This window comes from Topomyia yanbarensis, chromosome 2 (assembly GCF_030247195.1).
Source record: "Topomyia yanbarensis strain Yona2022 chromosome 2, ASM3024719v1, whole genome shotgun sequence".
Lineage (NCBI taxonomy): Eukaryota > Metazoa > Arthropoda > Insecta > Diptera > Culicidae > Topomyia > Topomyia yanbarensis.
This window is the reverse complement of record NC_080671.1, coordinates 440,439,296-440,462,459: the sequence shown is the minus strand read 5'-3', so window position 1 is coordinate 440,462,459 and position 23,164 is coordinate 440,439,296. Positions and strand designations below refer to the sequence as shown.

The window sequence follows — 23,164 nt, the reverse complement described above, 5'->3', positions numbered from 1 at the left end:
TCAGCAGAGTTGCCTCAGCAGTTGCCTTCCACTTGTCACGAAATATGATTAAAACTAAGTTTATGTCTATCATCAAGTGTAACTAGGTTAAGTAACCACTATTGAAAGCAAGGGTGCAGATATAAGGTAGTACAACCAGTTTTCGACGGTGTTGGTTGTCTGCCCGGATTGCTTCCACCGTTGATCTTCCATTCCAGAATCCGAACTGCCTGTGAGACAGACCGCCGTCACGCTCCATGCATTTCGTTAAACTGTTGAGGGTGACCCTTTCCAAGAGCTTCTCGAGTGTCCAGCAATTTCCTGGTAGTTTCCCTAGTTTGGGCAGCAGCGCCAGTTTCTGGATATTCCACCTATCTACTTCCAGACATTTCACCCTAACCTTCCTGAACACATCTGGGAATACCAGATTGAGGATTCCATCAGGGCCGGAAGCTTTCTTCATTTGTAAACCCTTGGCCATTGCCTGAAGCTCGGCATTGGTGAACTGTTTCTTTCCGACGGTTTCACTTTTCTGCTCGCACGTAACGTGACGCTACGACGTTAATGCTTAGTGTCTCGTTCCACCAGAAGGGTGGACGCCGACTGTTTCTTGGCTTCAGTTTTCTAGGCATTGTTAACAATTCCTTCAGCTTGTCTGCATCCATATGTGCAGAGAGCCTTAACGAAAAGTTCCCTGTTGAAGTCTTTCTTCGTTCATTTTTTCGTCGGAGATCTCGTCCGCGATATTGCCGTAGAATTTCGTTGTCCTCCAGTTCATGTTTCTCACTACCGACGAACTGTAGAACGGTACATCGATGATAGATTACCGTCAAATACTTCTTGTATGGAAAATTTACCCATAATTTGAATCGTAGCGATGCTTACTCTATCCGCAACTCAGTTGCCGTTTTCGAGATGGACTCGATACGGTTCTTTAATAATCGCAGTCACATTTTTTTTCGTTTTTCATTGCACTTTCTTCGCTTCGCTTTCTTTTGCTCACAAGTTTTCCTCGTCTATCTCGGAGCCTCACTTGATCCATGAAATGGCTCGATCTTTGAGCCATTAAGCTCTTCTCTTGCTTTTCGTCTTCATCTATTACGTCGCGATTTAGCTCTCGTCACAGTGAGCCGATTAGCTGCTGATTTCAGGAATCATTTAGCCTCCTGTTTCCGTGAATCATTCAGCCCCCAGCCTTATCACGATCTACTCAACTAGCGACCCCTGCGATGAACTCGCCTTACTCCGACTGAGAGTTTCCCGGCGGCAGAATTTCTCCCGACACCGATATCCGCTTTCTTGGGGCTATTTTTGTTTCCAAATGAATCGAGATCTTCTCGGATATTATCCAGCGGTGGAACTACGCTAGAATTTTATATGTTGATTTGTAAGCTAAATCTAGCGGAAAATAAACTGAGACAAAAATGTATATTTCATTAGCTATATATGCTCTAATGCATACATGTTCGAATTCTTGGAATTTTGATCAAACAATAAGCTCAGAATTAAATATTGATGAAACTGCGATGAGAACTCCTTCACCCGACTTTTTTTGGGTTAGTCGTAAATCACAATCATCTCTAAAAACCTCATTCCAACTTATTTCGGTACACAGAAATATCGATATATTCTTATGAACTGCGTTCCTCTTTTCTGCGCTCTATATTTTAGTAAACTTTTGACAGTAAACCAAAATTTCAGCGGCTTTCGAAGAATGTTGTTGTGATTCGTTATGCGCAACAATCTTATCCAGAACTAATGTTCTGTTACCAGCTGCGTCATGTTTGCCGTGGTTTGCCTCGGAAAAGTGCGTAAAAATTGACGAAAATGCGAACGTTCACAGGAGCAAGATGAACAATGATGTTGATTGTTATGGTGCTTATTGCTCATTGCAGTTAAAATAGCTGCATGTGGGAATGAAAGCTTTTGCTATTGTTTTTGTTGGTGTTGTTGTTGTTGTTACTGCTGTTTTTGTTGTTGGTTCCGTTGTCGTTGTGGTTGTTGTTTCTGTCGTAGCTATTTCCATTGAAGTTGTTGGTGAAGTTATTGGACTTCTTGTTGTAGTTGTTGTTGTTATCATTTTTGTTGCAGTTGTTGTTCTACTTATTGTGGCTTCTGCTCTTATTGCTCTTGCTGTTGTTGTGGTTGTAGTTGTTATTGTAGTTGTCTTTGTTATTGTTGTTGATGTTACTGTACCTTGTACCCTGCTTTCTTTTCGATTTCTTACTCTTTGTAGTTTTATCTTTTTTCGTTTGTTGTTGAATGCGACACTGTTTTCGCAAGTCATATTCTATCCAGTCAGAACGCCAAACTTTTTTCAAACCAAGTGTACGCCATCCATCTTTTCTCCGACGGCGGATCCCTTACTCACGAGCTAGGGTCGGTCCGGCGATTCCAGTGGAGCCTGGCATCTAGAAATTGTATTTTTGATACCAATTTTGTTCTTAAATGAATGAAACTGCAAAATTTAATGTTATCTAGAATTAAATCGACTGTTTTTGTAGAGAGGCTAAGATCCCACGAGCATCAAGAATCCTTCTTTTTCTTGATACAAATGGACTAGCACTAGCTGACCATGATGACCAGGCAAATTCTTAAACAGCAGTCACCGGTTCTGTCGGTACGGATTTTTTATTTGACTTAATAAGTGTTACCCTATCAGACGAATTGTCGTAAGGGGGGTTCCCCGCCGATGCAAACGCAACTTGACGGTAACTCCTGCTTGAGTGTACCTAGTAAGAATTTTGACACGATTTTGGCAGAGAACAAAATTCGCATTCAATTTCTGCAGTTGTTTTCGTGGTTTTCTTCCACCGAGAAACAAAAACTGGAATCTAATTTTGGAGAAATCTGCATTTTTTAACTGAGCGAATCAGACAAAATATCTTGAGATCATCCGCGAAGGATACTCTTGGTGTCTTCAGCACTAGTTGTAATTCATGGAAGTACAGCAAAAATATCCCAGGTTCAAGGTACCTTCCCTAAAGTATTCGTGACGTTGAAGTAAATGTTGTAAAACAGAACAAAAAGGCTAGCTGACCCAAACATGAATGCAGAAGCAAAATGCAAGAGGAAATGGAGACATTGTGCAGACTTACCGCTTGACCGTCGTGACTTCCTCGCATTCATTTCCTGGACACAGGTTTTCTAGTGATTGGTCAGAACCCAGGTCAGAACACACATCTGCAATTTAATCATCGCCAGACGGGACTCTACCGGAAGCTGCTAGTACCCACGATACTTCGCTTTTTCTCTTTCCCACAGTCATTTTTACGCTTGATTCCTCCACGAGCTAGTTGCATCTAGAAATCACTTTTTGCACCCGTCCCTTCCCCGCCTGTCTGCCAATAGTGCTTGCTGTTTTTTGAGATCCAGAAAAAGAACCACCAGAAGTAGAACCGCTGTGCTTTGTCGAGATGCAGAGGTACAACTACAGTCGAACTCACTCACGGTATGCACTTGGATTCCTGGGAGCAGAGTTAAAAATATTCAAATTCATTGAATGAAAATTGATCATATTCAGCCGCATTCATTTTCAATATTCAGTGACGCAGCTGAAAACGTCAAACGAACAAACCGCCCATTCATCCATGCAGATTTTCATTCGTCTCCGATTATTACACGAAGCGACCGTGCAGCAACGAATCAAACGCATCAAAGTTGGCCCTGGCACAATGTAAGCGATGATGATTGTTGTTTCACATGCTTTACCGGAATTTGAAAACATTTTCCTTGATAATTAGTGAAATGAATATATTGTACGATATTCAACTGAATGATCAACATGGATATTTGAATGAATATTTTTTCTATTCACCGCGAGTCGCATCAGGTTCATTTTCAGCCGTCAAAATAATATATTCGATTATTTGTAACTCTGCCTGGGAGTCGCGATCCGATTGGGGAAAACCGCACTTTTCACCACCGTTCTTTGCGTTCTCGTCGAAAGGTGTTCTTCTATACCGTTCACCGTCGGAATCGAACGAGCTGGATATTCCCGCAACACTCGGTCTGTCGCTCACTCAAACACACACGGTTCCGGTTGCTGGGATGGTGAAAATGCCGAAAACTTCTATCACTAACTGTACCAAGAGTTTTTTTCCGGGAAGTACACAGAAATTATGCTTTACTTATCACTGGGTAGTAAGGTTTCCGTTTTGCTCCAACCGCACAACGGCTACCCTATTCACGTCTGCACTCCGCCGGCTCTCGAAACATCTGAACCAACCCAGTTAAGCTCAGCCGGAAATGAAACCGGAATTCTGGCTGGTTCCAGTTCGTATTCCGGCTCCAGCGACACAACCGATTCTAGTTAGAATCCGTTGTGTCACTGGAGCCGGAATACGAACTGGAACCAGCCAGAATTCCAATTCATTTCCGGCTGAACTTTACTGGGAAGCGATTTTTTGTTTGACAGCTCCAGTGTTGCCGTCATCCCGCGACTGACAAGCCATCGCGTGTGGGGTGCGTTCACGCCTTCCTGCCTTTTGGACTGCTTGCTACACACTCCCGTCTAATACCTCATTATTGCACTTATGTGTACCCTTTACCCACTTTAAACATAACCATATTTCTCTCTTTCTTTCTCCCTCGATCTGTGAGGTAGGATCGAAATAACTACAAAAAACGATCGTTGATTCCAGGATTGATAAGTTGGTGTAAGTAATATCAGGTTTGTTCCAGTACACGGAAGTCACTCCCTGTTGCTCCGGAGCAAAAAATTCTTGCTCCTTTTCACTCCGATTTGCTACCAGAAGAAGAAAAAGAAAAGAAGATAATACAGGAACGATTTTCTCCCTGTTTGCTCCGGAGTACTTCCAGTTTCTCCTGGTACTGGAACAAAGCTATCATTTTGCTAGCGACGTTCCATACTCCGTCCATCCAGATATATGAAGCCATGTTGATTGACACTTAGATACTTCTGACATTGAGCCTGAAGAGGTTCCACAATAACGAACTCGAACCACTTCGAGATGTCTCGCTTCATTTTCTTTTTCATCGACTGGAAATATGTTCGTGGATTTTCAGCCAACTGGAAATTGCACCACTAGGTGGATTAAAACAAGTTTTCGGGTTTGGGATCACACTGCGACGACAACAAGCACAACGAATTATAACTGTTTGACAGCTTAAATAAAAGTAAACTTTTACTTTTTCAAACGCAGTGCATGCTTTGATCGTTTCTATCCATGCCAACGCACCGTTTACTTTACGTTTAGACTTTTCTTTTGAGCATTTACTACTATTTGAGCACATGTCAAAATTTATCTTGGCGTATTTCATTCGTATTTGTTGGAATCTAGTCCGGGTAGAAAAGGTAGAAAAACATTTCTCTCAAAGCAATAGTCTAGATAAAACCAATCAGAATTCCTAATTAAATTCCGGATCGGTTTGACCGGGAACTGTTTTAAGATCAGTTATTTCTAAATGGCAGCAATTTTCCTGTTTTTGTCCCCATAATTTACGAAAACATCGATTCGGTTAAACTCTGGAATCTACCATCGGTTTGTTATTCTCTATACTAGATCTCGATTGGCAGACCTAATTCCCATGATCGCTATTGCTAGCTTCCGTTAGTTGCATCTCTCGCTTGAAACCGACACACGGCTGCAAACTGCAGCAGAAACCTGTGTACCTCCCGGGACCAATAATCGCTCGATTTCACTTATGTCCCATCCAGCCAGCAATAAGCAACAAATCCTTATTTTTTATACCCCCTCTGAACCATCTTATCGGAACCAGCATCAGCGGGGGACACGACACGACATCTCCTAATCACATCAAAACCGCGATAGCATCGATGATCCGGTTTCACCCCATGGACCCCAAGCACCGATCATTTGTAATAATTAAACCACACTCATTAATTAGATTCGTTATCTATCGCTGACCATCGCCGGAGACGTTCGAGTCCGAGGAGACCCCATCACTGTGCGTTGCATTCGGGGCGGAGATATTTCCCTCCCGGTGCAGGCGAGTCCCCCCCCCCCCGGATGGCAGGCGGGAGTGAAAGCGATAAAATACCTGTTGACGCCACACTTCTCATCCGAATGAGTTTCGACGAGCCTTCCTTCCACCGTGGGTTGCCGTGGCCGAATCGATCCGACCGTTTAGACGGGGACGTTTAAAAGAAGATGAATCTCATCAAATTAAGATCAAGATTACGCGTGTGCGCTCTGGCTGCTCACCTGAGCAAACCGTTCCAATATTGAGAGACAATAATTTGGAACGTTTAATTCGTCCGGGTTCGGAAACTGGGGATCGACTTTTGGGGCGTCTGTCGGCCCTAGACGCCGGCTGGCGGCGTCTAAATATTCAAATGAGACACACGGACATAACACGAAAACGATTAATTATTTCATCTTTAATGTCGTTTTTTGTTGTTGTTGTTTTCGTTTACGACGAAACCGAGTCTCTGGACTCTGGACTGGAGTTGAGGAGGTTAAGGAGTAACTCGACCCGGCGATGGCGCTCCAACAAAACCGATTGAAATAAATAACTGTTACTCGTAGGCTTTGGGATTCTTGTGTGACCGAGAATTCCCTTGCTTTCCTATCGAAGGGAGCGGGGAATGATTTAATTAAAATTATTCAAATTTATCGATCCTTGCTTGCGTGCGTCCCCGGTATGTGCGTGTGCAGAGATTTCGTCGGGGCGGCGATTTATTTCAATAAGCAAGATCAATATGTCATCCGCGGTAATCCTTTTTTTGTCGTCTAGTCTTCTTCGACGACGGCGGCTACGGTGGTGACCCTCGTCGCGAGAGACAGTTGATCCGTGCCCGACCAAACGAGCTACAATCACAGACAGGGATGATGAAGTAGGCCGTTTTTCTGCTATAGGGCGAAAGAAAAATCGCTCCCAATATGCTTGTACGAGCGCGCGTGTATAGCAACAACAGTAACAACAACAACCACCAGAATCAGAAGAGAGAAAAAAAAAACGATGTGATTCACTACAAAGGATGTAATGGTATAGGATGGGAATAAAGGAACATGAGAGCCAAGAGCCAGGCAGCTCAGGCGCGAACACACAAAAAGCGGGGGATCATTTATTTTTCCCCTTCTCACTTCAATGTAGCCAGCTACGCGCGGTTGTTTGTGGGTGCATGAAGATCTGGTTTTGAATACATAATAAACGGTTTCATCCACCACCTCCGCCGCGTGCTTTGCCAGCGGAGAGGGCGGAGACCGTGAGCTAGTATGAAATAGACAACAGTGTCCTTTGTGACAATATTTATGTTTGTCAGTGACGGCGAGATAGTTCAACAGTTTAACGAGGAAATTGGGCAATAATATATGAACTAAAAACGTCAAATATTGGCATTCAGCAGCCTACTTGGATCGAGGGTTTGTTTTGATATGTTTTATCATCTAAAAAATTGCTAATGGAACTTTTACTACTTTTAATCAACACTGAAGTGCAGATGTGATTGGATAATCTCAAAGCTACTTTTTTTTTAATTTTTTTTTTTATTGCGTAGTCCATCGCATTCGTTTGTGGATGTCCATCTTATTCTTCGCACGCAATTTACTAGTGCGTGCAGAAATTATTTTTCGCTGCGGTGGAGCATTTTCAGTATCTGCTGATAATTGCTTTTCCCTTGGATAGGGTTTTCCGTAGTGTACTGATTGTTAACATTACTGACATGTCGGAGACTGATTGTCATATGTATACAGCGTGGTCTGAGAATAATATTGCGCCATCATTCTGTTAATGACACATCCCAAGTAAATATTACCACCATCAGTGACTCAGGTAACTAGTACCTTCATATGTGATATTTGAGAGGAAAAGTGCGAAACTGACATCTCCGATTATTCTATAGTTACAGTTAAAAGCCATGATTTTGATGAAACGGCGGCTTAAGGGTGCGTCTGGCGTAGTGGCTCAAAAATCTATTCTTCTTATATTCGCTAAATTGAACCTCTAGAATCAATCTCTAACGCAATCTCGGTGGACACGCTGCCCCTGCTTTGTTTTTTTATCGCGCATAATGAATGTATAACTGAACCTTAACATAACACAAGAGGTCCATTGTTACATTCCCTTCAAAATCGTCAAACAAAATTACTTTCAGTTTGAGCACTTTACACCAGACACCCCTTGATTTCATTATCTCACTCTCACCACAAAGTAGCATGAACAGAAGGATTCTATTCTATTCGAACCCTTACACAGCCAGTATTGAACAGCATCCTGGAAAACACTGCAGTTATTCTATAGTGTTTTTCTTGTCAACATTAATATTTCAAGCATATCATAATATGTCGCAAATATTAAAACGGCCAGGCCTAGTGTGCAGAGTTGGGTTTGAGGATGTTTCAATAATATACGACAATTGAATTATTCATTTAATGAACTAATCGTTTTGAAACTTGAATGAGGAAGAAACGAGGACAACCGTACCGACCGTTTCCGTTAATAGGTGGTTAAGATGAAACGTTGGGAGCTTCTTTGCTAAGAAAGTTAATGTCACTCCTTTGGTTCTTTGGGATGGGACAGAGGTGTTTACACCTTGCCCTGGCTCATTAAGCCTAGGTTAAAGCACCTTTGCTCGCTCTGCATCCCATGAACAGAAGGATTCGCGTGTAAAACTCGGTTATCGTGCTGCGCACACAAACGGAATTATACCAACCATCTTCGTCTGTTTCCAACTACTGAAGACAACAGTGCTGCCTGTTTTCTGCTTCTGTCACCATGAAGCAAACAACAAGAAATATTCGTGTGTGAAACATGTTGTGTTGTGAAGAACAAAGAAAATTGTTTCTTTTAGCTTTTCCGTGGCGAAACTATCCGTCTGAGTGAGTCACAGGAGGAAGAAACGGCATTCCTGTCAAATACGGTAGCCACTGACTACCGGTGTTTTCGTATAAGACCAGGTATTCACAATGTGAGACACTTATGAAGGATGAAAATGGAGCAAAGGCTTCTGGAAGTTGCCTTTATGTCAGGCATACTGTATTGATAAAGTTGATCAAATTTACCTCTCAGTTCAAAAACACGTCGTTGTGTATGTGCGAGTGAACAACATAAACTTCTGTTTCTACGGAAAAATAGATATTTGGCTACCCGATCTGGCAGCTCGTACTTGCAATGTTGCATTACAAAATTTCATGCTGCAATACAGAGAAGTAGGTTTACCACCCCTCCGGGTTTGACCCGGAGATTTCGGTTTTAGCAGGCTTGCTCCGAGGCTCCGGGTTTCACCTCAATTTCTTCAGTTCTGGCGAGATAACACATTTTTAATTTTTATTGTACTGAATTTATTTGTTTCAAACGAATTGATGTGGTGTTATGCTGCTTGCTCCTGCAACGGTCCTTAACTGTTAATCAGTCAGGCGAGATTTACTTCTTTGTTGGGACCTCCATACGACGAATAATCCGCAAAGAATTTCTGTACACGCTGCAGTGTCTTTCACTCTTCGCTTATCCACTACAGCGAGAGTGGCTAGCCGAGGAAGGTAAACTCTACACCCATCTAAACCAACAAAACTGTTTTAATTTCAGTGAATCTTAGGTCCCTGATCTTATGGGGTGCTTCTCGAAGTCATGATTTTAGCTTGCCTTGTTGAGGGTTAAGATTCAAAAATCCAACCTCTAATTATTGATTTTATTTACGCAAACTGTACTGAATGTACAAAAGATTCCAACAAATTTGTTTTTTTTTTTTTTTTTGATGAATACAAGAGATTTGCTTGTACTGTCTTAACTTTAGGCGGCTCCAGCCGTTTGGTAAATGGAGAGGGAGGGAGGGGGAATGGACCTTCTTGGTAAAATATATAAGATCTATGATATTGAAGGTGCAGTTTCGAATTTTGGAGATGCCTTTCCTGACATGCGGCGAGAGCATCGAAGAAATTGACAAACCATACACAGAAATTATTCAAGATGTTGCTCAAGGAAGTCTCTAAGGATTACTCGTATCTGTTTTATTCATCAATTATATTGATTCAGTTAGCTTCAATGTACTAAATAAACATCTTACACTTCATATTTATTTACAAAAACATGTATTCTTGAATGGGTTGTATACATGCTTTTCGATTGGAACACTTTAAGGTTGAATAAGGTTGTCCCCCCGTGCCTCCCTCTGGACCCGCCAATGGTATCGATATAGCACCACTTTCATTTCCGGTTAGCCGAGGACCGGTGTCAGTTCGGCACTCGCGGGAAGGAACAATATTTTATTATTTTTCACAATTTTACGCTTTTTATTTAACCTAATCCGATAATACACAACGAGAGTTGGGATCGGACAGTCTTAAAGACATTATGCAAGCGAGCCACATCATAGATCCTACGCTACACGCACCACTCTACCCTGCCTAAACATGTATCTAACATGAGCAAACATAAAAATACGTTTTTCAACACACTAACCTTGTCGGTGTACCACGATACTGCTACTTGACGAAGCTAGAACACTTTCCTATACAACCAACCCGAGTTTTTGACGGAATGCCATCTGTAGTTCTTATTTTGTGTGAAAATATCACCCCTCTTCACTTGAAGTTTCTTTTCGGAACACTCTTATTTTTCTTCTCATTTTCATTGCACTTTTTCAAATACACTTCAATCACACACCACTGCAAAAAACACCCGCGAAGCTTTAATCGTTTAAACTTCAAATTTTCTGCCTCTATGCAGATGACCGAAGGAAAATGTCCGAAAACTCCCCTTTGTGCGATTGAATTTTCACTTCGAATACCATTTTTTCTCAATGTAAACAAACGAGTCGGTGCCTAGCAACAAGCATGCGTTCCTGGCTTCCACATATCTTCACCATAAATCAAACAAACTATCACCATCCAATCGAGACTGCAAAAACGAATGAACAAACGTAAATTGAACGCAACGCACACTACGATTCGATTGAAGGGAAAGATCGAAACTTTAAACAAGGTTCTAGCATTCGTTAAAATTGTTAGTGGTAGGGAACAGAGACAGCCTATAAAACGTGCTACTGATGACGTAGACACTACCAAGCTTCGAAGAAACTGTCACATATACGAGCACAGAGTCAGTTTTTGTTTTCACGTATGCTAGGACCTTCCTATTGATTTATTTGACATCTAGGACACCAACACAGTTGCAATGTGTATAGACAACATACTTATAACGCGTTGTTTACAATTCGCCATCTGATTTAACCTTATTTCGCAAAAATCCCACCCGATTTAAGCTCAATCTCGCACTAACATAACTGCACATGGATTAGTCAATTAGGTTTTTTACTGACACAGATAACCTCACTATTCTCAACAGTCCACTAGTACTGTTTACATTGCCTTAGAAAAATTTTGTTGACGACTAGATTCGCCCGAAGTAAATCGCAAAGAATTTTTCTAAGTAAACAGAACAACCAAACTGTCAAAAATTGGTTTGACAGTTCATTTGTGACGTCAGCGAAATGTATTCAATATTGAATACATTACGGCCGGCCACTTTAATATTATATGAATGTTGACAAGAGAAGCACTGATGAATAACTTATTGACGGTTAGTTTCAGGAATAGAATAGAATAGAAAGGAATTTAGAATAAATCGACCAATAGAGCAGATCATGCAGTAGTACCTCAATTTTACCAACGTCAACGAGCTCTTGAATCACCGACATGTTGCGGCAAGTCCTGTTGGGAGTATAGCAAACTTCACACCTGAAACATTTTCGTGTGTGGGATTCGCCATCTGAAAATTCGAAGCATGTTTCCTTACGATTTTAACAAAGATTTATTTGGACCACGTTAACCACGTTAAGAAATGTAACTACAGAACACAAGCTTTTCAAAATTTCACATAAAACACATAAAAACTTAGTTACAGAAACTACCCAATCAGTCGAACGATCGCGCAGGTGCTAAGAATCGCCGACTTCAGGGTAGAATCCATCTCCTTCTCTAATTTCAACTCTTCCAGTGCTTCCAGCAGCTTCCTGGAAGCGCCTCCAGTCGTCGGAAGCACGACAGAAACAATTCTCGAAAGCTCCTCCAGCCTCCACATATCCTCTTTATTTATTCGCCGTGTTCAGGAAAGACTTCAGGACACAGATCACTCGACTCGATAACTTATTTTGGAGTTCAAGATTGATGTCGGTGTTGCTGATTCAGGGGAGTTGCCGAAGTTTAAGATACTCGTACGTTTCGCCACGGGGTATTGCCATATTAAGATTTCATTGGTTACGTACTGCTTGTCCAGCTTGTCTTAGTAGCCTTGTGTATCCCTTCTACTCCTCTGCCTGGGTGCTATTTTGCACACTTTGGACACAGACTTGATAAACAAGTGATTGGCATGTACTTTCTTGAGTTGGACGGGTCCTTCGGAAGAATAGTTGTGGCACCACGGGTGATATAAATCCGACAATATGCGTGGATCACACATAGTCTTGTTGAAACGTACAGCGATCGTGGAATGTACAACGATCAGCTTCTTGTACCAAATGTTTTGGACACCGGCTGGTCGAGGTGCTGTCCAGTTTCTAAGGTACCGCGTAGCTCCGCGTTCAACGTTATTTCCGACGGTGACAAGTGGCACCTCGATGATTTCTTCCCCTACTCATTCCTCCTCGCGCCCTAGCCACGGACCTTGACCTTGAAAATGGGCTTCAATTGGTTTATTATTGCGTCGACCTTTTCGTCAGCTGATGAATTCCCTGAATACGAAGCTCAGTCGTTGCAATGATCGTAGTCACACGAGTACATAATTTCGCCAATCTTTTGGCGTTCGAGATCCGACTCTTCAACCGTCGCTACCTTGGAGGTACCGATCCTTCTCGATAATGGTGAGGCGACTCTCGAGGCATAGCTAGGTCGCCATGGCATTATTTAGCTGAAGATCTTGGAAGACCTGTACAAGCTCCAGGTGCGTTGGCAGAATATTACCGTTCACATCTTGACTAAAACTACTTCATCTTCGGGATCCTGAATTCCTTCTATTCAGCTCTCTCTCCCTCTGCATTTCTTGCTGAGTCAGATTGATTCCCGAATAATTTTGATTTAGATATCCAGCAAACTCTGGATATGCCTCTTGGAACATCTCGACTATCTGAGATCATCTGCCCCCGTCTGTTTCGCACGTTGTGCAGGATAGTTCGTGTGGATCACGAATTGGCTGCATGATCAGACGCATTTGTGTTCCCGCGAGGACGAGCGACTGGCATCTTCAAGGCGCAGAATTACTCACAAATGCAGCATTACATCCAGTGTGTCCTCTGTGACTGCTATCTCCGTCCGTTCTCAGTGGTTGCTCTTGGGACTCATCCCTCCTGGAAGCCCGATATTCCACTTCCAATCGCTGGATGTTCACATTATGCCCCATACTAAGACAAGCTGTAGTTGGGGTGGCCTTCTCGGGTGATCGCATGATCACAATTCATCGTATTAATAGTTCCATAATTGGGTTGTGATCACACGTCGCTTTTCCTGCCGTAAGAAGCAAGCGATCCCACCGAGCCTGGATACGGTGTCTTTCTTTATTGAAGACTTCAGCGAAGTGTTTTCCGTAGTGTTCAGTATGTGTGTCTTGGTGTCAAAAGTAACTACACAACGAGCTTATAAGGAGCATAGACGACGAAACGAAAGCAGGTGGACAAGCCGCATTCTATCCACAGCGCCGTTTTCGAAAAGCCGTTCCGGATGCCGATTCGAACTTGCTGATTGCACCATCAGGTACATTCGAAGATCGTGCTAAAATCAATTGAAATATTCACCCTTACTCTGTTTGGCGTTTGACGTGAAACGATAAATCTTACTTCCCTCTTAGCGATTTTCCTCTTCAGATCCCCTACTAGATCTACTCGGATGACGAACTATTTTCCATTATCTTTAAATAAACGCAACTTTTCATTGCGCGCGTAGACCTACTTTCGCGGTGCAGAAACATTTGCCTGCTCGCCTACTGTGTCAGGGGGTCCTTTAAACTCTGTCCTTCACATCAAAGTCATCAACGTTCAAGCTGCTCGGTGGTGGTGCTCGCGATCAGAGGTTCTTCTCTGCTTCTTGCACTTACGGGTGTAAATCGGTTTTCAGTGTTAACTTCTTCGCCGATGTTGCTTACAGTTGGTTTAGGGGTGCTGAATGCTGCTTTTGCGGTTGCCATTATGGCCTGAACAACTGTCACAAATTTGGCCACCCCTTGTGGTTCAGGTGTTGGTAATGAAAACTTTGTTTTGGGATGGTTTTCCGTAGATCGACTGGCAACCGATTGAGATTCATTCTTCTCTTAATCTTCCGCGCAAGGTCGTCCATGGTGTGCTGTCTTATTACAGTACCTGCATGTAGGAGTTTGGCCCTTATGGGTGCATAACGTAGTTTCGACCCGCATTCTCACCCCAAGAATACCATTAGCAATACTCGGGAAGAAGTTTTTTAACGTATTAGATGCAACGGATTCTACTTCTCTGTCTTGCGACATTCATTTTTCAAGGAGGCGGACGCGATGATAGGTCGTGTAGTCTTACCTTTATATAATCATTATCTATTTACACGGGAATCTTAATTTTAAAGTTGTCACTTTCAACTACGTGATTTAGCGAACCGTTCGGCTTGGGTTAACGTATTCAACGATATTAATATTGCATTGTGTAGATGATGATACTGAAGATAGGCGGCTTTCTTAAACATAACCTGCATTTTCATCTTCATTTTCGCTTTACGAAAAATCGGTCACATTAAACTAAATTTAAAGTCAACGACTGCAGTGTTTTGTTGGTGCAAAGCTTTTTCGTCAACTTTAATTATGATGGCAAGAATAAATACAATATTTCCTTTCTTCTTCATACAATGCACACTAGATCGAGAGGTTGCTATTTGTCGTTCACATGGCTCGATTGTACATCTAACTCAGGCAGAAGTAGAAAGTAAACTGAAGCGCATTCTATATTCTAAACTACATTTCAAAAATAATGTAATAAACATATTTAGAAAACAGTAAAATCTAACAAAATCGAAACAATTTTGTAATTCTGCTCTCAAGCATCTATAGTTACTTTTATTTAGATTTTCGACGCATTTCAAATTTGTCTGTAACTAATGCAAACTTTCCATTTCATCGATTATAGATATTGTTTATCATAGTTTCAAAACAGTTCCATTGAGTTATCTGTCTTTTAAATATGCACACTGAGATCATGTCTCTTTATACTACCACACTTCCCTAACACCCAGATATGGTCTGTTGGCCTCCAATTTTGCCGAGTGAACGATCAGTTTTCCTGCAAATTCAAACGTCAAAATGGTTCAATGCAAACAAATGGCACTGAAAAGGACCATTTAGGAACAGATTTTCCCGAAAAAAAAAATTCCTCAAATTATTACACAGGTACGAACGTTCGCTCAAATGTCAAATGCGGTGCTTTTTTACGTATTGAATACTTAAAACTGACGTCACAAATGAGCCCGAGTGTTTTTTTTTTGACAGTTCGCTTGTACTGTTTACATGCACTAAGGAAAATTCTTTGTGATTTGCTTCGAGTGAATCTACTTGTTCACAATTTTTTTCTAAGTTTATGTAACCTGTACGGTCAAAAAAAGTGAGGTTATCTGCGTCAGTAAAGAACCTTTAAGGACATTATTTATACATGCGAACTACAACATAGCTCCTATGCCGCACACACCCCTCTCCCGTTCCTAACCATGTATCTGACATGAGCAAATATGAAAATACATTTTTCAATACACTAACCTTGCCGGTGTACCACGAAACTGCCACTTGAGGAAGCTAGAACATTTTCCTATACAATCAACCCGAGTTTTTGACGAAATACCATCTGTAACTCTTATTTTGTGCGAAAATATTACCCCTCTTCACCTGGGGTTTCTTTTCGAAACACTCTTATTTTTCTTCTCATTTTTAGAACACTTTTTCAAATGCACTTTAATCACACACTAAACTTCAAATTTTCTGCCAGTATGCAGATGATCGAAGGAAAATGTCCGAAAACTCTCATTTGTGCGTTTGAATTTTCACTTTGAATTTCATTTTTTTTCCTAATGTAAACAAGCGCGTCGGTGCCTAGCAACAAGCGTGCGGTCCTGGCTTCCACATATCTTCACCTTAATTTTCAAGGCATATGTGCCCAGCTTGCTATGATTTGAAAGGAAGAAGGAAACTGGTAATTTCCGTTTGGAAACAGATTAGATTTGCATCGGTTTTAAGCGATTTGTAGGCTAATGTTTTGTCAATGTGAGTGTGTCGTTTTCCTTGTACTTTCAATGATTTTATCAATAAACGTATTGCAATAATGGTGAATGTGAATTAAACTCTTCACCCGTTTGCATTTCACCATTCCATGGTAAAACAAATTACTGATAATCCGGAAGTAATTAACAAAACTGTAAACACGATTTTGTTTGACACAATCGGTCGTACTTGACAGTAAGTTAACCCAGTGAAAGGAAAAGGACCAAGACGTTTGAATGCAAGATGTGGCCCTATATATTTTTACATCGAGAAAATTTGGTTCAATCGATTGATGCGATAAAGATAAAAATGTATTCTTTGTGTAATGAGTTGGAACACGGCTATCCCAAATTTCGAGAACTATCAGACAATTTCGTTACCCGCCGCACAGAAGAGCCACTCTTGCGATCTACTATTCTACATTCAAGCGTGGGGAAAGCACCCACAAGACTTCGACGGGCTGAATGGCTACTGCTGCTGCTGGTGACGCGTCAGCGACATCGTCACCAGCTACCGCAACCCGGCTAACAACACTGTGAAGCAAGCTAGCTCCTGCGACAATAATGTAGTAGTCTTTATGCTCGGAACTTCCCCCAACTGAGAGCCTTTAGGGCGAGGAGGGTGCTGTGAGCCGAAGGCTTTAATAAAACGCTTTGCAGATGATATATAATCATAATGTTTAGATTTCGGCTCGGCTGCTGTGATGGGGGAAATCACAACCTTCCTGCGTGCTACGGACGCGGAACGACACACGGTTCTGGCCAAATAAAGTGATCATTTGAGAGCGGGTTTATTGAGTGTAAAATCCGCTTTTTAGCATAAGTGAGCAAGGGGTGTGCGCCAAGGTGTCTTCCATGGCATACCAGGCAAGCGAAAGGATATGCCTCGAATAGCCTCAAGGGAAAGCGATAAAAAGGATCATCTTCGGCTGGGAGAAGATTCCTTTCACATTCCGGCGGCCGGTGCCTGCCGGAGATCCCGCATTGACAGAACGGACTTGTCAAGTCATTTGAAAATTATTTATTACCTTAATCATCGTTCCCTTCCCTTTTTGGGTAGACCCCGGAACTTTGACGTTGACTCCTTTCGGCTCACCCTGCTCAAAGACCGAGCAGGCAAGAAAAATCAGAAATTTACGATCAGTTTCGATCCGAAGGACCTCGCACTTTTACGAGCCATGAAATAATTTATTTTGGGAAAAAAGCCTTCCACAACCAGCCTAACCAAGTGGACCCAGGAGAAATAATGCCCGGTCCTCGGTTCGCGCTGGGAATCGAGAAAACCAAATTGGGCAAACATATTAAATTGATCATTTATTATATCGAACGTTTTTTTTTTCTTTTTCTTTCTCATTTTTATGCGTGTATTACTGGTCGGTTTCCCCTGGCTTTCTGTGCGACGACTTGATTCTTTATTTTCGAAAATCAAAAAAGAAAAGGTTGAATTTTATTTTGATTTCCTCTTTTGTTATGGCTTTTGGTCAGCGTCGAATCCTACTCTTCCCATGGGACATTTTTCAAGCCAGGAAAAGGGCTCAAGGTGCACCTTCTCTATACGATTTTGAAAGGTGAATTTCTACGAATAATTACCATTACCATATTTTATGTGCGTCGGCTAATAGAGGTAATAATCCTGAGGGAGTGGATTAAAATCCACATAAATTTTACGCCTATCGGTAACCTGAAAAAAGCTAAAAAAAAGTCTAGCTGCAAGCAACCGAGCAAAGTTTTCTTTCAAATGCTGGTTCAATTTTTTTTCCAACTCGATAACCTCCTGCCGTCGGATGACCTTCGCAGTGATTACACCAGCCTGAAAAAAAGACAAAAAGTCAAAACTACAGTTAAACGCCATATAAAAACCATAACTCAAATATTTGCAATTTTCGAAAGTTTTTTGGGTCTTTGTCAGTCAGGCCTCGGCACACCGATCGGGCGCGACAAGGTCACCGAAAGTCGACACGAAGGATAAGGTGCCATAAATTCTAGTGCCTCCCGTGTGGAACTGAGCTTGCTGCCTACCACCAGCTTCTTCGTTCCCCGGAAGGAATCCAAAAAATGTGCTTGCTGCACTTCGTCGGCAGTACGGGTTCCTCTTTGCTACGGACCTTCGCTGAATATGATTTATGACTGTTTCGCAGAAACATTTGAATAAGCCACTCTCCTCCGTACAGATTGGTTGAAACGGCAACTCGGAACGAAGAGGAAGAGAGTTGCAGAAAAAAACAAAAGTATCTGACAGTGACGGTCGTCGTAGTCATCGTCTTCGGTTATGTCATGGCCAGCTGCGATTGGTTGCGTACTTGTAGTTTTATACTGACATAGATCACATTACTATATAGTTTCTCACCGTTACGTTTTTCTTTCTTTCTCTCCTACAGGTGAAAAGCCTTTCAAGTGTGAGCATGAAGGATGTGATAGACGATTTGCTAATTCATCAGATCGAAAGAAACATTCACACGTCCATACATCGGATAAGCCGTATAACTGTCGTGTTAATGGTTGTGATAAATCTTACACTCATCCATCATCGCTGAGGAAACACATGAAGGTACGTTTCGTTTCGTTTTTTTTCTCTTCATTTACACGCAAATAAGCTTTTTTCGTTGAGATTGGAAGTAGTGATACGCACGAACGAAACGCGATTTCAACTCTTCTCCGTGCCGGAGCACTTTCGTTCACGAGTCCCATCGGTCAACAGTCGCGCTCTATAATAGATATTCATCTTCTTTCTCTTTGACAGGTCCACGGAAGTTTAGGAGAGAAATCCCCATCGCACAACTACGACAGCGACGGCGAAGAGTCCAGCTCGGATAGCATCATAACGGGTGGAACGCAGACCCCGCCGTCGATCAGTCGGCTGCATGACAGTCACAACTCGAGCAAACTGAGCAGCGAATCGATCAATAACAACAACAACAACAATAGCAACAATAACAATAACACAAAATCTCCATCCACCAATCACCTGCTGTCACCGGTTGGCGCCTCCACGACATCTTCATCGACGAACAGCGCCCTCTCGCACCTGAGTCAAAACCAGCACCACCAGCTGCACCACTCGCACCATCAGCACTCACACCACCATCACCTGCAGAATCATCCGAGCAGTTTGGCGCCCCCACAGCTGCAGCTGACTCCGGCATCGTCGGTGTCCCCGCAGGCAACGGCAACCGCTTCGTCCATGCTGGTTGGCCACCACAACCATCCCCTGCTTTATCACCACCCGCAGCACCATCCGAACGATTGGTACTCGGCCACACCACCCACGGGACCGGACACGATGAACCATCTGAACCACTTTAGCCACCATCATCACCATCTGGTGCATCACGGGCCCACGACGGCCTATTGAGAGCAACTGTTGCTCGATGAGCTCTGTTTCAACTACTGAAACAGTGGCGGCGCTACCGTCGGCGCCCCCCATGCTGCTTTAATCACGCCCCGCTTAGGTATCTGTTTCATCTAGCACATCACGATCACAAGCTCATCATCTCGAAACTTCCTACTAACTAATGGAAAAAAATATACGTAACTCTAAAGCAAGCCAAAAAAACCAAACTATAAATATATAGCTTTTAAAAATACAAAACCAATTCAAGAAAATAGTAGGAGATTTGTTGAAAATAGAGAGAGATCGAAATATGTACCATTTTGTGCCTGCTTGAGCTCACGTCACCTAAAAAATAAACACTCGAAAGAAGAAGAAAAAAACCGCGATTGTAAACAATGAAGGGCACCACCGCAAAACTGTTCTGCGCCGATCTGTCAAATACTGGCGTCAGCCGGCAGCGATTGCTGCGATGCGGGATAGCAGCAGTGCTTCGATTCTAGTCGAACATGTCAAACGGTCCTAAGTGCAAATGGGAGCTTCTCTTTGTTTATTTTCTATTTCGATTATCACGGCGTCATCAAAAAACTTTTTAACATTGTTTTAGTATACGGCGAAAGACTTTGCTTTCGACTAGCATGTTAGGCAATCCACGAAGACATTTGTTTGACAATTCAGCCGAACATCTTTCGTTGATTCGATTTTTTTTTGATTGTGTGAACAGACAAGGAGCAAACGTAAAAGCGACTGAGTTATCAACGGATGAGAGAGTAAACAGGGAGGTTTTCCTTTCTCGGCATACATATGATTAGGGCTTATAAGCCAACTGTCAAAATTCACTTTGAGTGGATTTTCCGGACAAACCGTTACACCCCAATCAAGGATGTTGGTAGTAAACAGAAGAGAACATTTTTCTCTTTTTTAAGCTGCTGTGAACAGTTGGCCTTATTCTGCGCCGCTAAACTCACCTCACTTTACGTGACTTTTTTCTCCCGATTCTGAGAGTCGTCCCGAGTGAGGTGAGATTTACCATTGCGGTTAAATGGGTGTCTCACGTCACCCGAAGTGACTCTTCAGAATGGGGTGAGAAAAGTCACGTAGTGTGAGGTGAGATTAGTCATCTCACGTCACACGCCGCGCAGAATAGGGCCAAGTGTTCTGTCAGTAACGGTTTGTCCGGAATTCCCCATTCAAATGGAATTTTGACAGTTGGCTTTTATACCGTAATCATATATTTGTCGAGAATTGCAATTTGGACTTTTGGACATGTTTGGCTAGAAATAACTAAAGGCTTTCACGAATTTGACAAATGGCGAAGCACAAAACCGATACAAATATTCGGAAAGCGGCTCAGAATTATTCGGAATGGTTTCCATTACAAATGCAACCGGCCTTATTCTGCGCGGCGTATGACGTGAGGTGACAAAACTACCTTAATTTACGCGACTTTTTTCACTCGATTCTGGGAGTCGACTCGGGCGAAGTGAGATTCTCCATTGCGGTTAAATGTGCGTCTCACGTCACCCGAAGTGACTCTTCAGAATTGGGTGAGAAAAGTCACGTAGAGTGAGGTGAGATTAGTCGTCTCACGTCACAGGCCGCGCAGAATAGGGCCGAACAACTAAAGACGCTGAATCCCTTTGGATAAAGGCTCGCTATCTCTATCGTTTGTTTATCATCTCTCTCGGCCCTATTCTGCGCGGCGTGTGACGACCAATCTCACCTCACTCTAAGTGACTTTTCTCACCCAATCCTGAAGAGTTATTTCGGGTGACGTGAGACGCCCATTTAACCGTAATGGTGAATCTCACCTCACTCGAGTCGATTCTCAGAATCGGGTGAAAAAAGTCACGTAAGGTGAGGTGAGTTTAGTCACCTCACGTCACACGCCGCGCAGAATAAGGTTGTCTGTCAGTTGAGCACGAGACCTGTCACAAGCTCTCTATCCCAAGAAAAGCGCTTCGAATTCTTCTCGACAGGTTTCGTGTAGAAAAACTCTAGAAAGAGAACTGCGGAGAGAAAAACAGCGTTTTTGGCAACGTACGTACCGACATTGTATGGCAACACGTCCAATGTTACAAGGATAGGAAATGTTGGATTCGATTCGTTTTTTGACAGCTAAACCCAAATTCAATCGATCCAAAATGGAGTCTCCGCTGTTCTCTTTCAAGAGTTTTTTTTTCTAGTTTCGTGCTCGATTGGAATGACGCTGACAGATAAATGGTAAACAAACGATAGAGATGGCGAGTCTTTACCCAGAGGAACTCAGCGTCGTTGATTCCGAAAATGATTGATTGGGAATCGGTTCTTGAATTTGAACCGGAACCGATTCAGAGTTCGGAAACGATTTCCCGAATAGTTTAACCGGGAGCAAACCCCTTCCACCGCCAACTAGATTTGTTTTGTAAACAATGCAGCGATCAAACGACCGTGTAAATAGTTATTCTCAGAAAAAAAAATCTGTGTGATATGGACTTTCCAGCTAAGAGTAGAAAGTAGCTTTTCTTTTGTAAATAGCCAATTAGCAAATCAAAGATTGACTTTTTAAACTATTTGTTTCCTATATAAACTGTAAAAAAATAATGCTAAACGATTGCTAACGTAGCGAGACAAGTTGACAGGTTTCCAAATCGCTGCTCTTCCCTCCCTCCCCACTCCGACAGAGAAGAAGACGCGCAGAGGCAGGCGTCACACCGTCACCTACTACGATCTATATAGTTTATAAGAGAACCTTAAGCGAAGGGTGTAACGAAAAAGAAATGTATTTATTTTTGTTCGGTTTAAAAATACTTAAAGCTGCCTTCCTGACGAGGGTACCTCTTTCAGAGAAAGTAGGCGACTTGTAATATGTAAAAAAAAGCAAAAAAAACTTTTGTTTCGGTCACCTCTTGACACTTTTGCCACGTCACAATTTGCAAACGCCGATTCGTAGTTTAAGGGCAAAAATTTAATATATTTGAAAAGTTTAGTAAATAACTAGCCTAAAGCGAAAAAACCCTCCCTATTTCGAGTAAAAAAAACACAAGAAAAGGTAAATTATATACTTAAAATTTTAAAAAAGGTAGCTATTATATATTTAAAGGTATATTCAATATATGCAAAACAAACAGCAGAAGAAAAGGCCCAATCGGAGGAGAAGGATTCCCATCTCGAGAGTTGTTTAGAGCTGATAAACAATAAAAATAAAAAAAATGTGTAAATGAATTCGACAAATTCCAGATGATTTTTCCCTGCTTTGTGAGAAATGACATCCCATTCGGCACTCCAATTAGTCCCTCCGTTGCCCATCCCCAACCAACGAAACGACGAAAACCGCGGTGAGAATCTCGAACCGCGCTATGCTAGCGCGCCCGTGTATATCCCCGTTTCACAACATCCCGCAAATCATCCACGCCGCCGGGACGCGCGCTGATTGATCGTAAACTATCGGAAAATGGCAAAACGGCGAATAATATGCGCCACAGATGGGAAATTAAATCAGTCGCACACTCATTCAATACCTCTAGTCGCTGGATAAGGGGGCAGCGGGACAGACCCCGACAGCTTATTAAAAGAGGCACACCGTCGTCGCGCGGTTGTTCCTGGTGGATGGGACACCTCTATATATATTTTCTTTCCTTGAATGAAGTCTGCCTGTCGTCGTTGTCGTCGGTCGATCTCTGTTTGGGAGTTTGAGGGC

General features: G+C 42.4%; 1 protein-coding gene across 1 annotated transcript in view; it reads left to right on the top strand.

Annotated features, from left to right (window-relative positions):
• The window catches only part of LOC131685594 (pair-rule protein odd-paired), a 109,011-nt gene extending 86,323 nt beyond the window's left edge, over nt 1-22,688 (top strand). The window contains exons 2-3 of the mRNA XM_058969443.1: nt 18,536-18,705; nt 18,898-22,688. Of these exons, the coding sequence (XP_058825426.1) occupies nt 18,536-18,705; nt 18,898-19,509 (782 nt within the window). The 3' untranslated portion in view covers nt 19,510-22,688. The remainder of the gene's footprint in view (nt 1-18,535; nt 18,706-18,897) is intronic.
• Nucleotides 22,689-23,164: the final 476 nt, after the last annotated feature.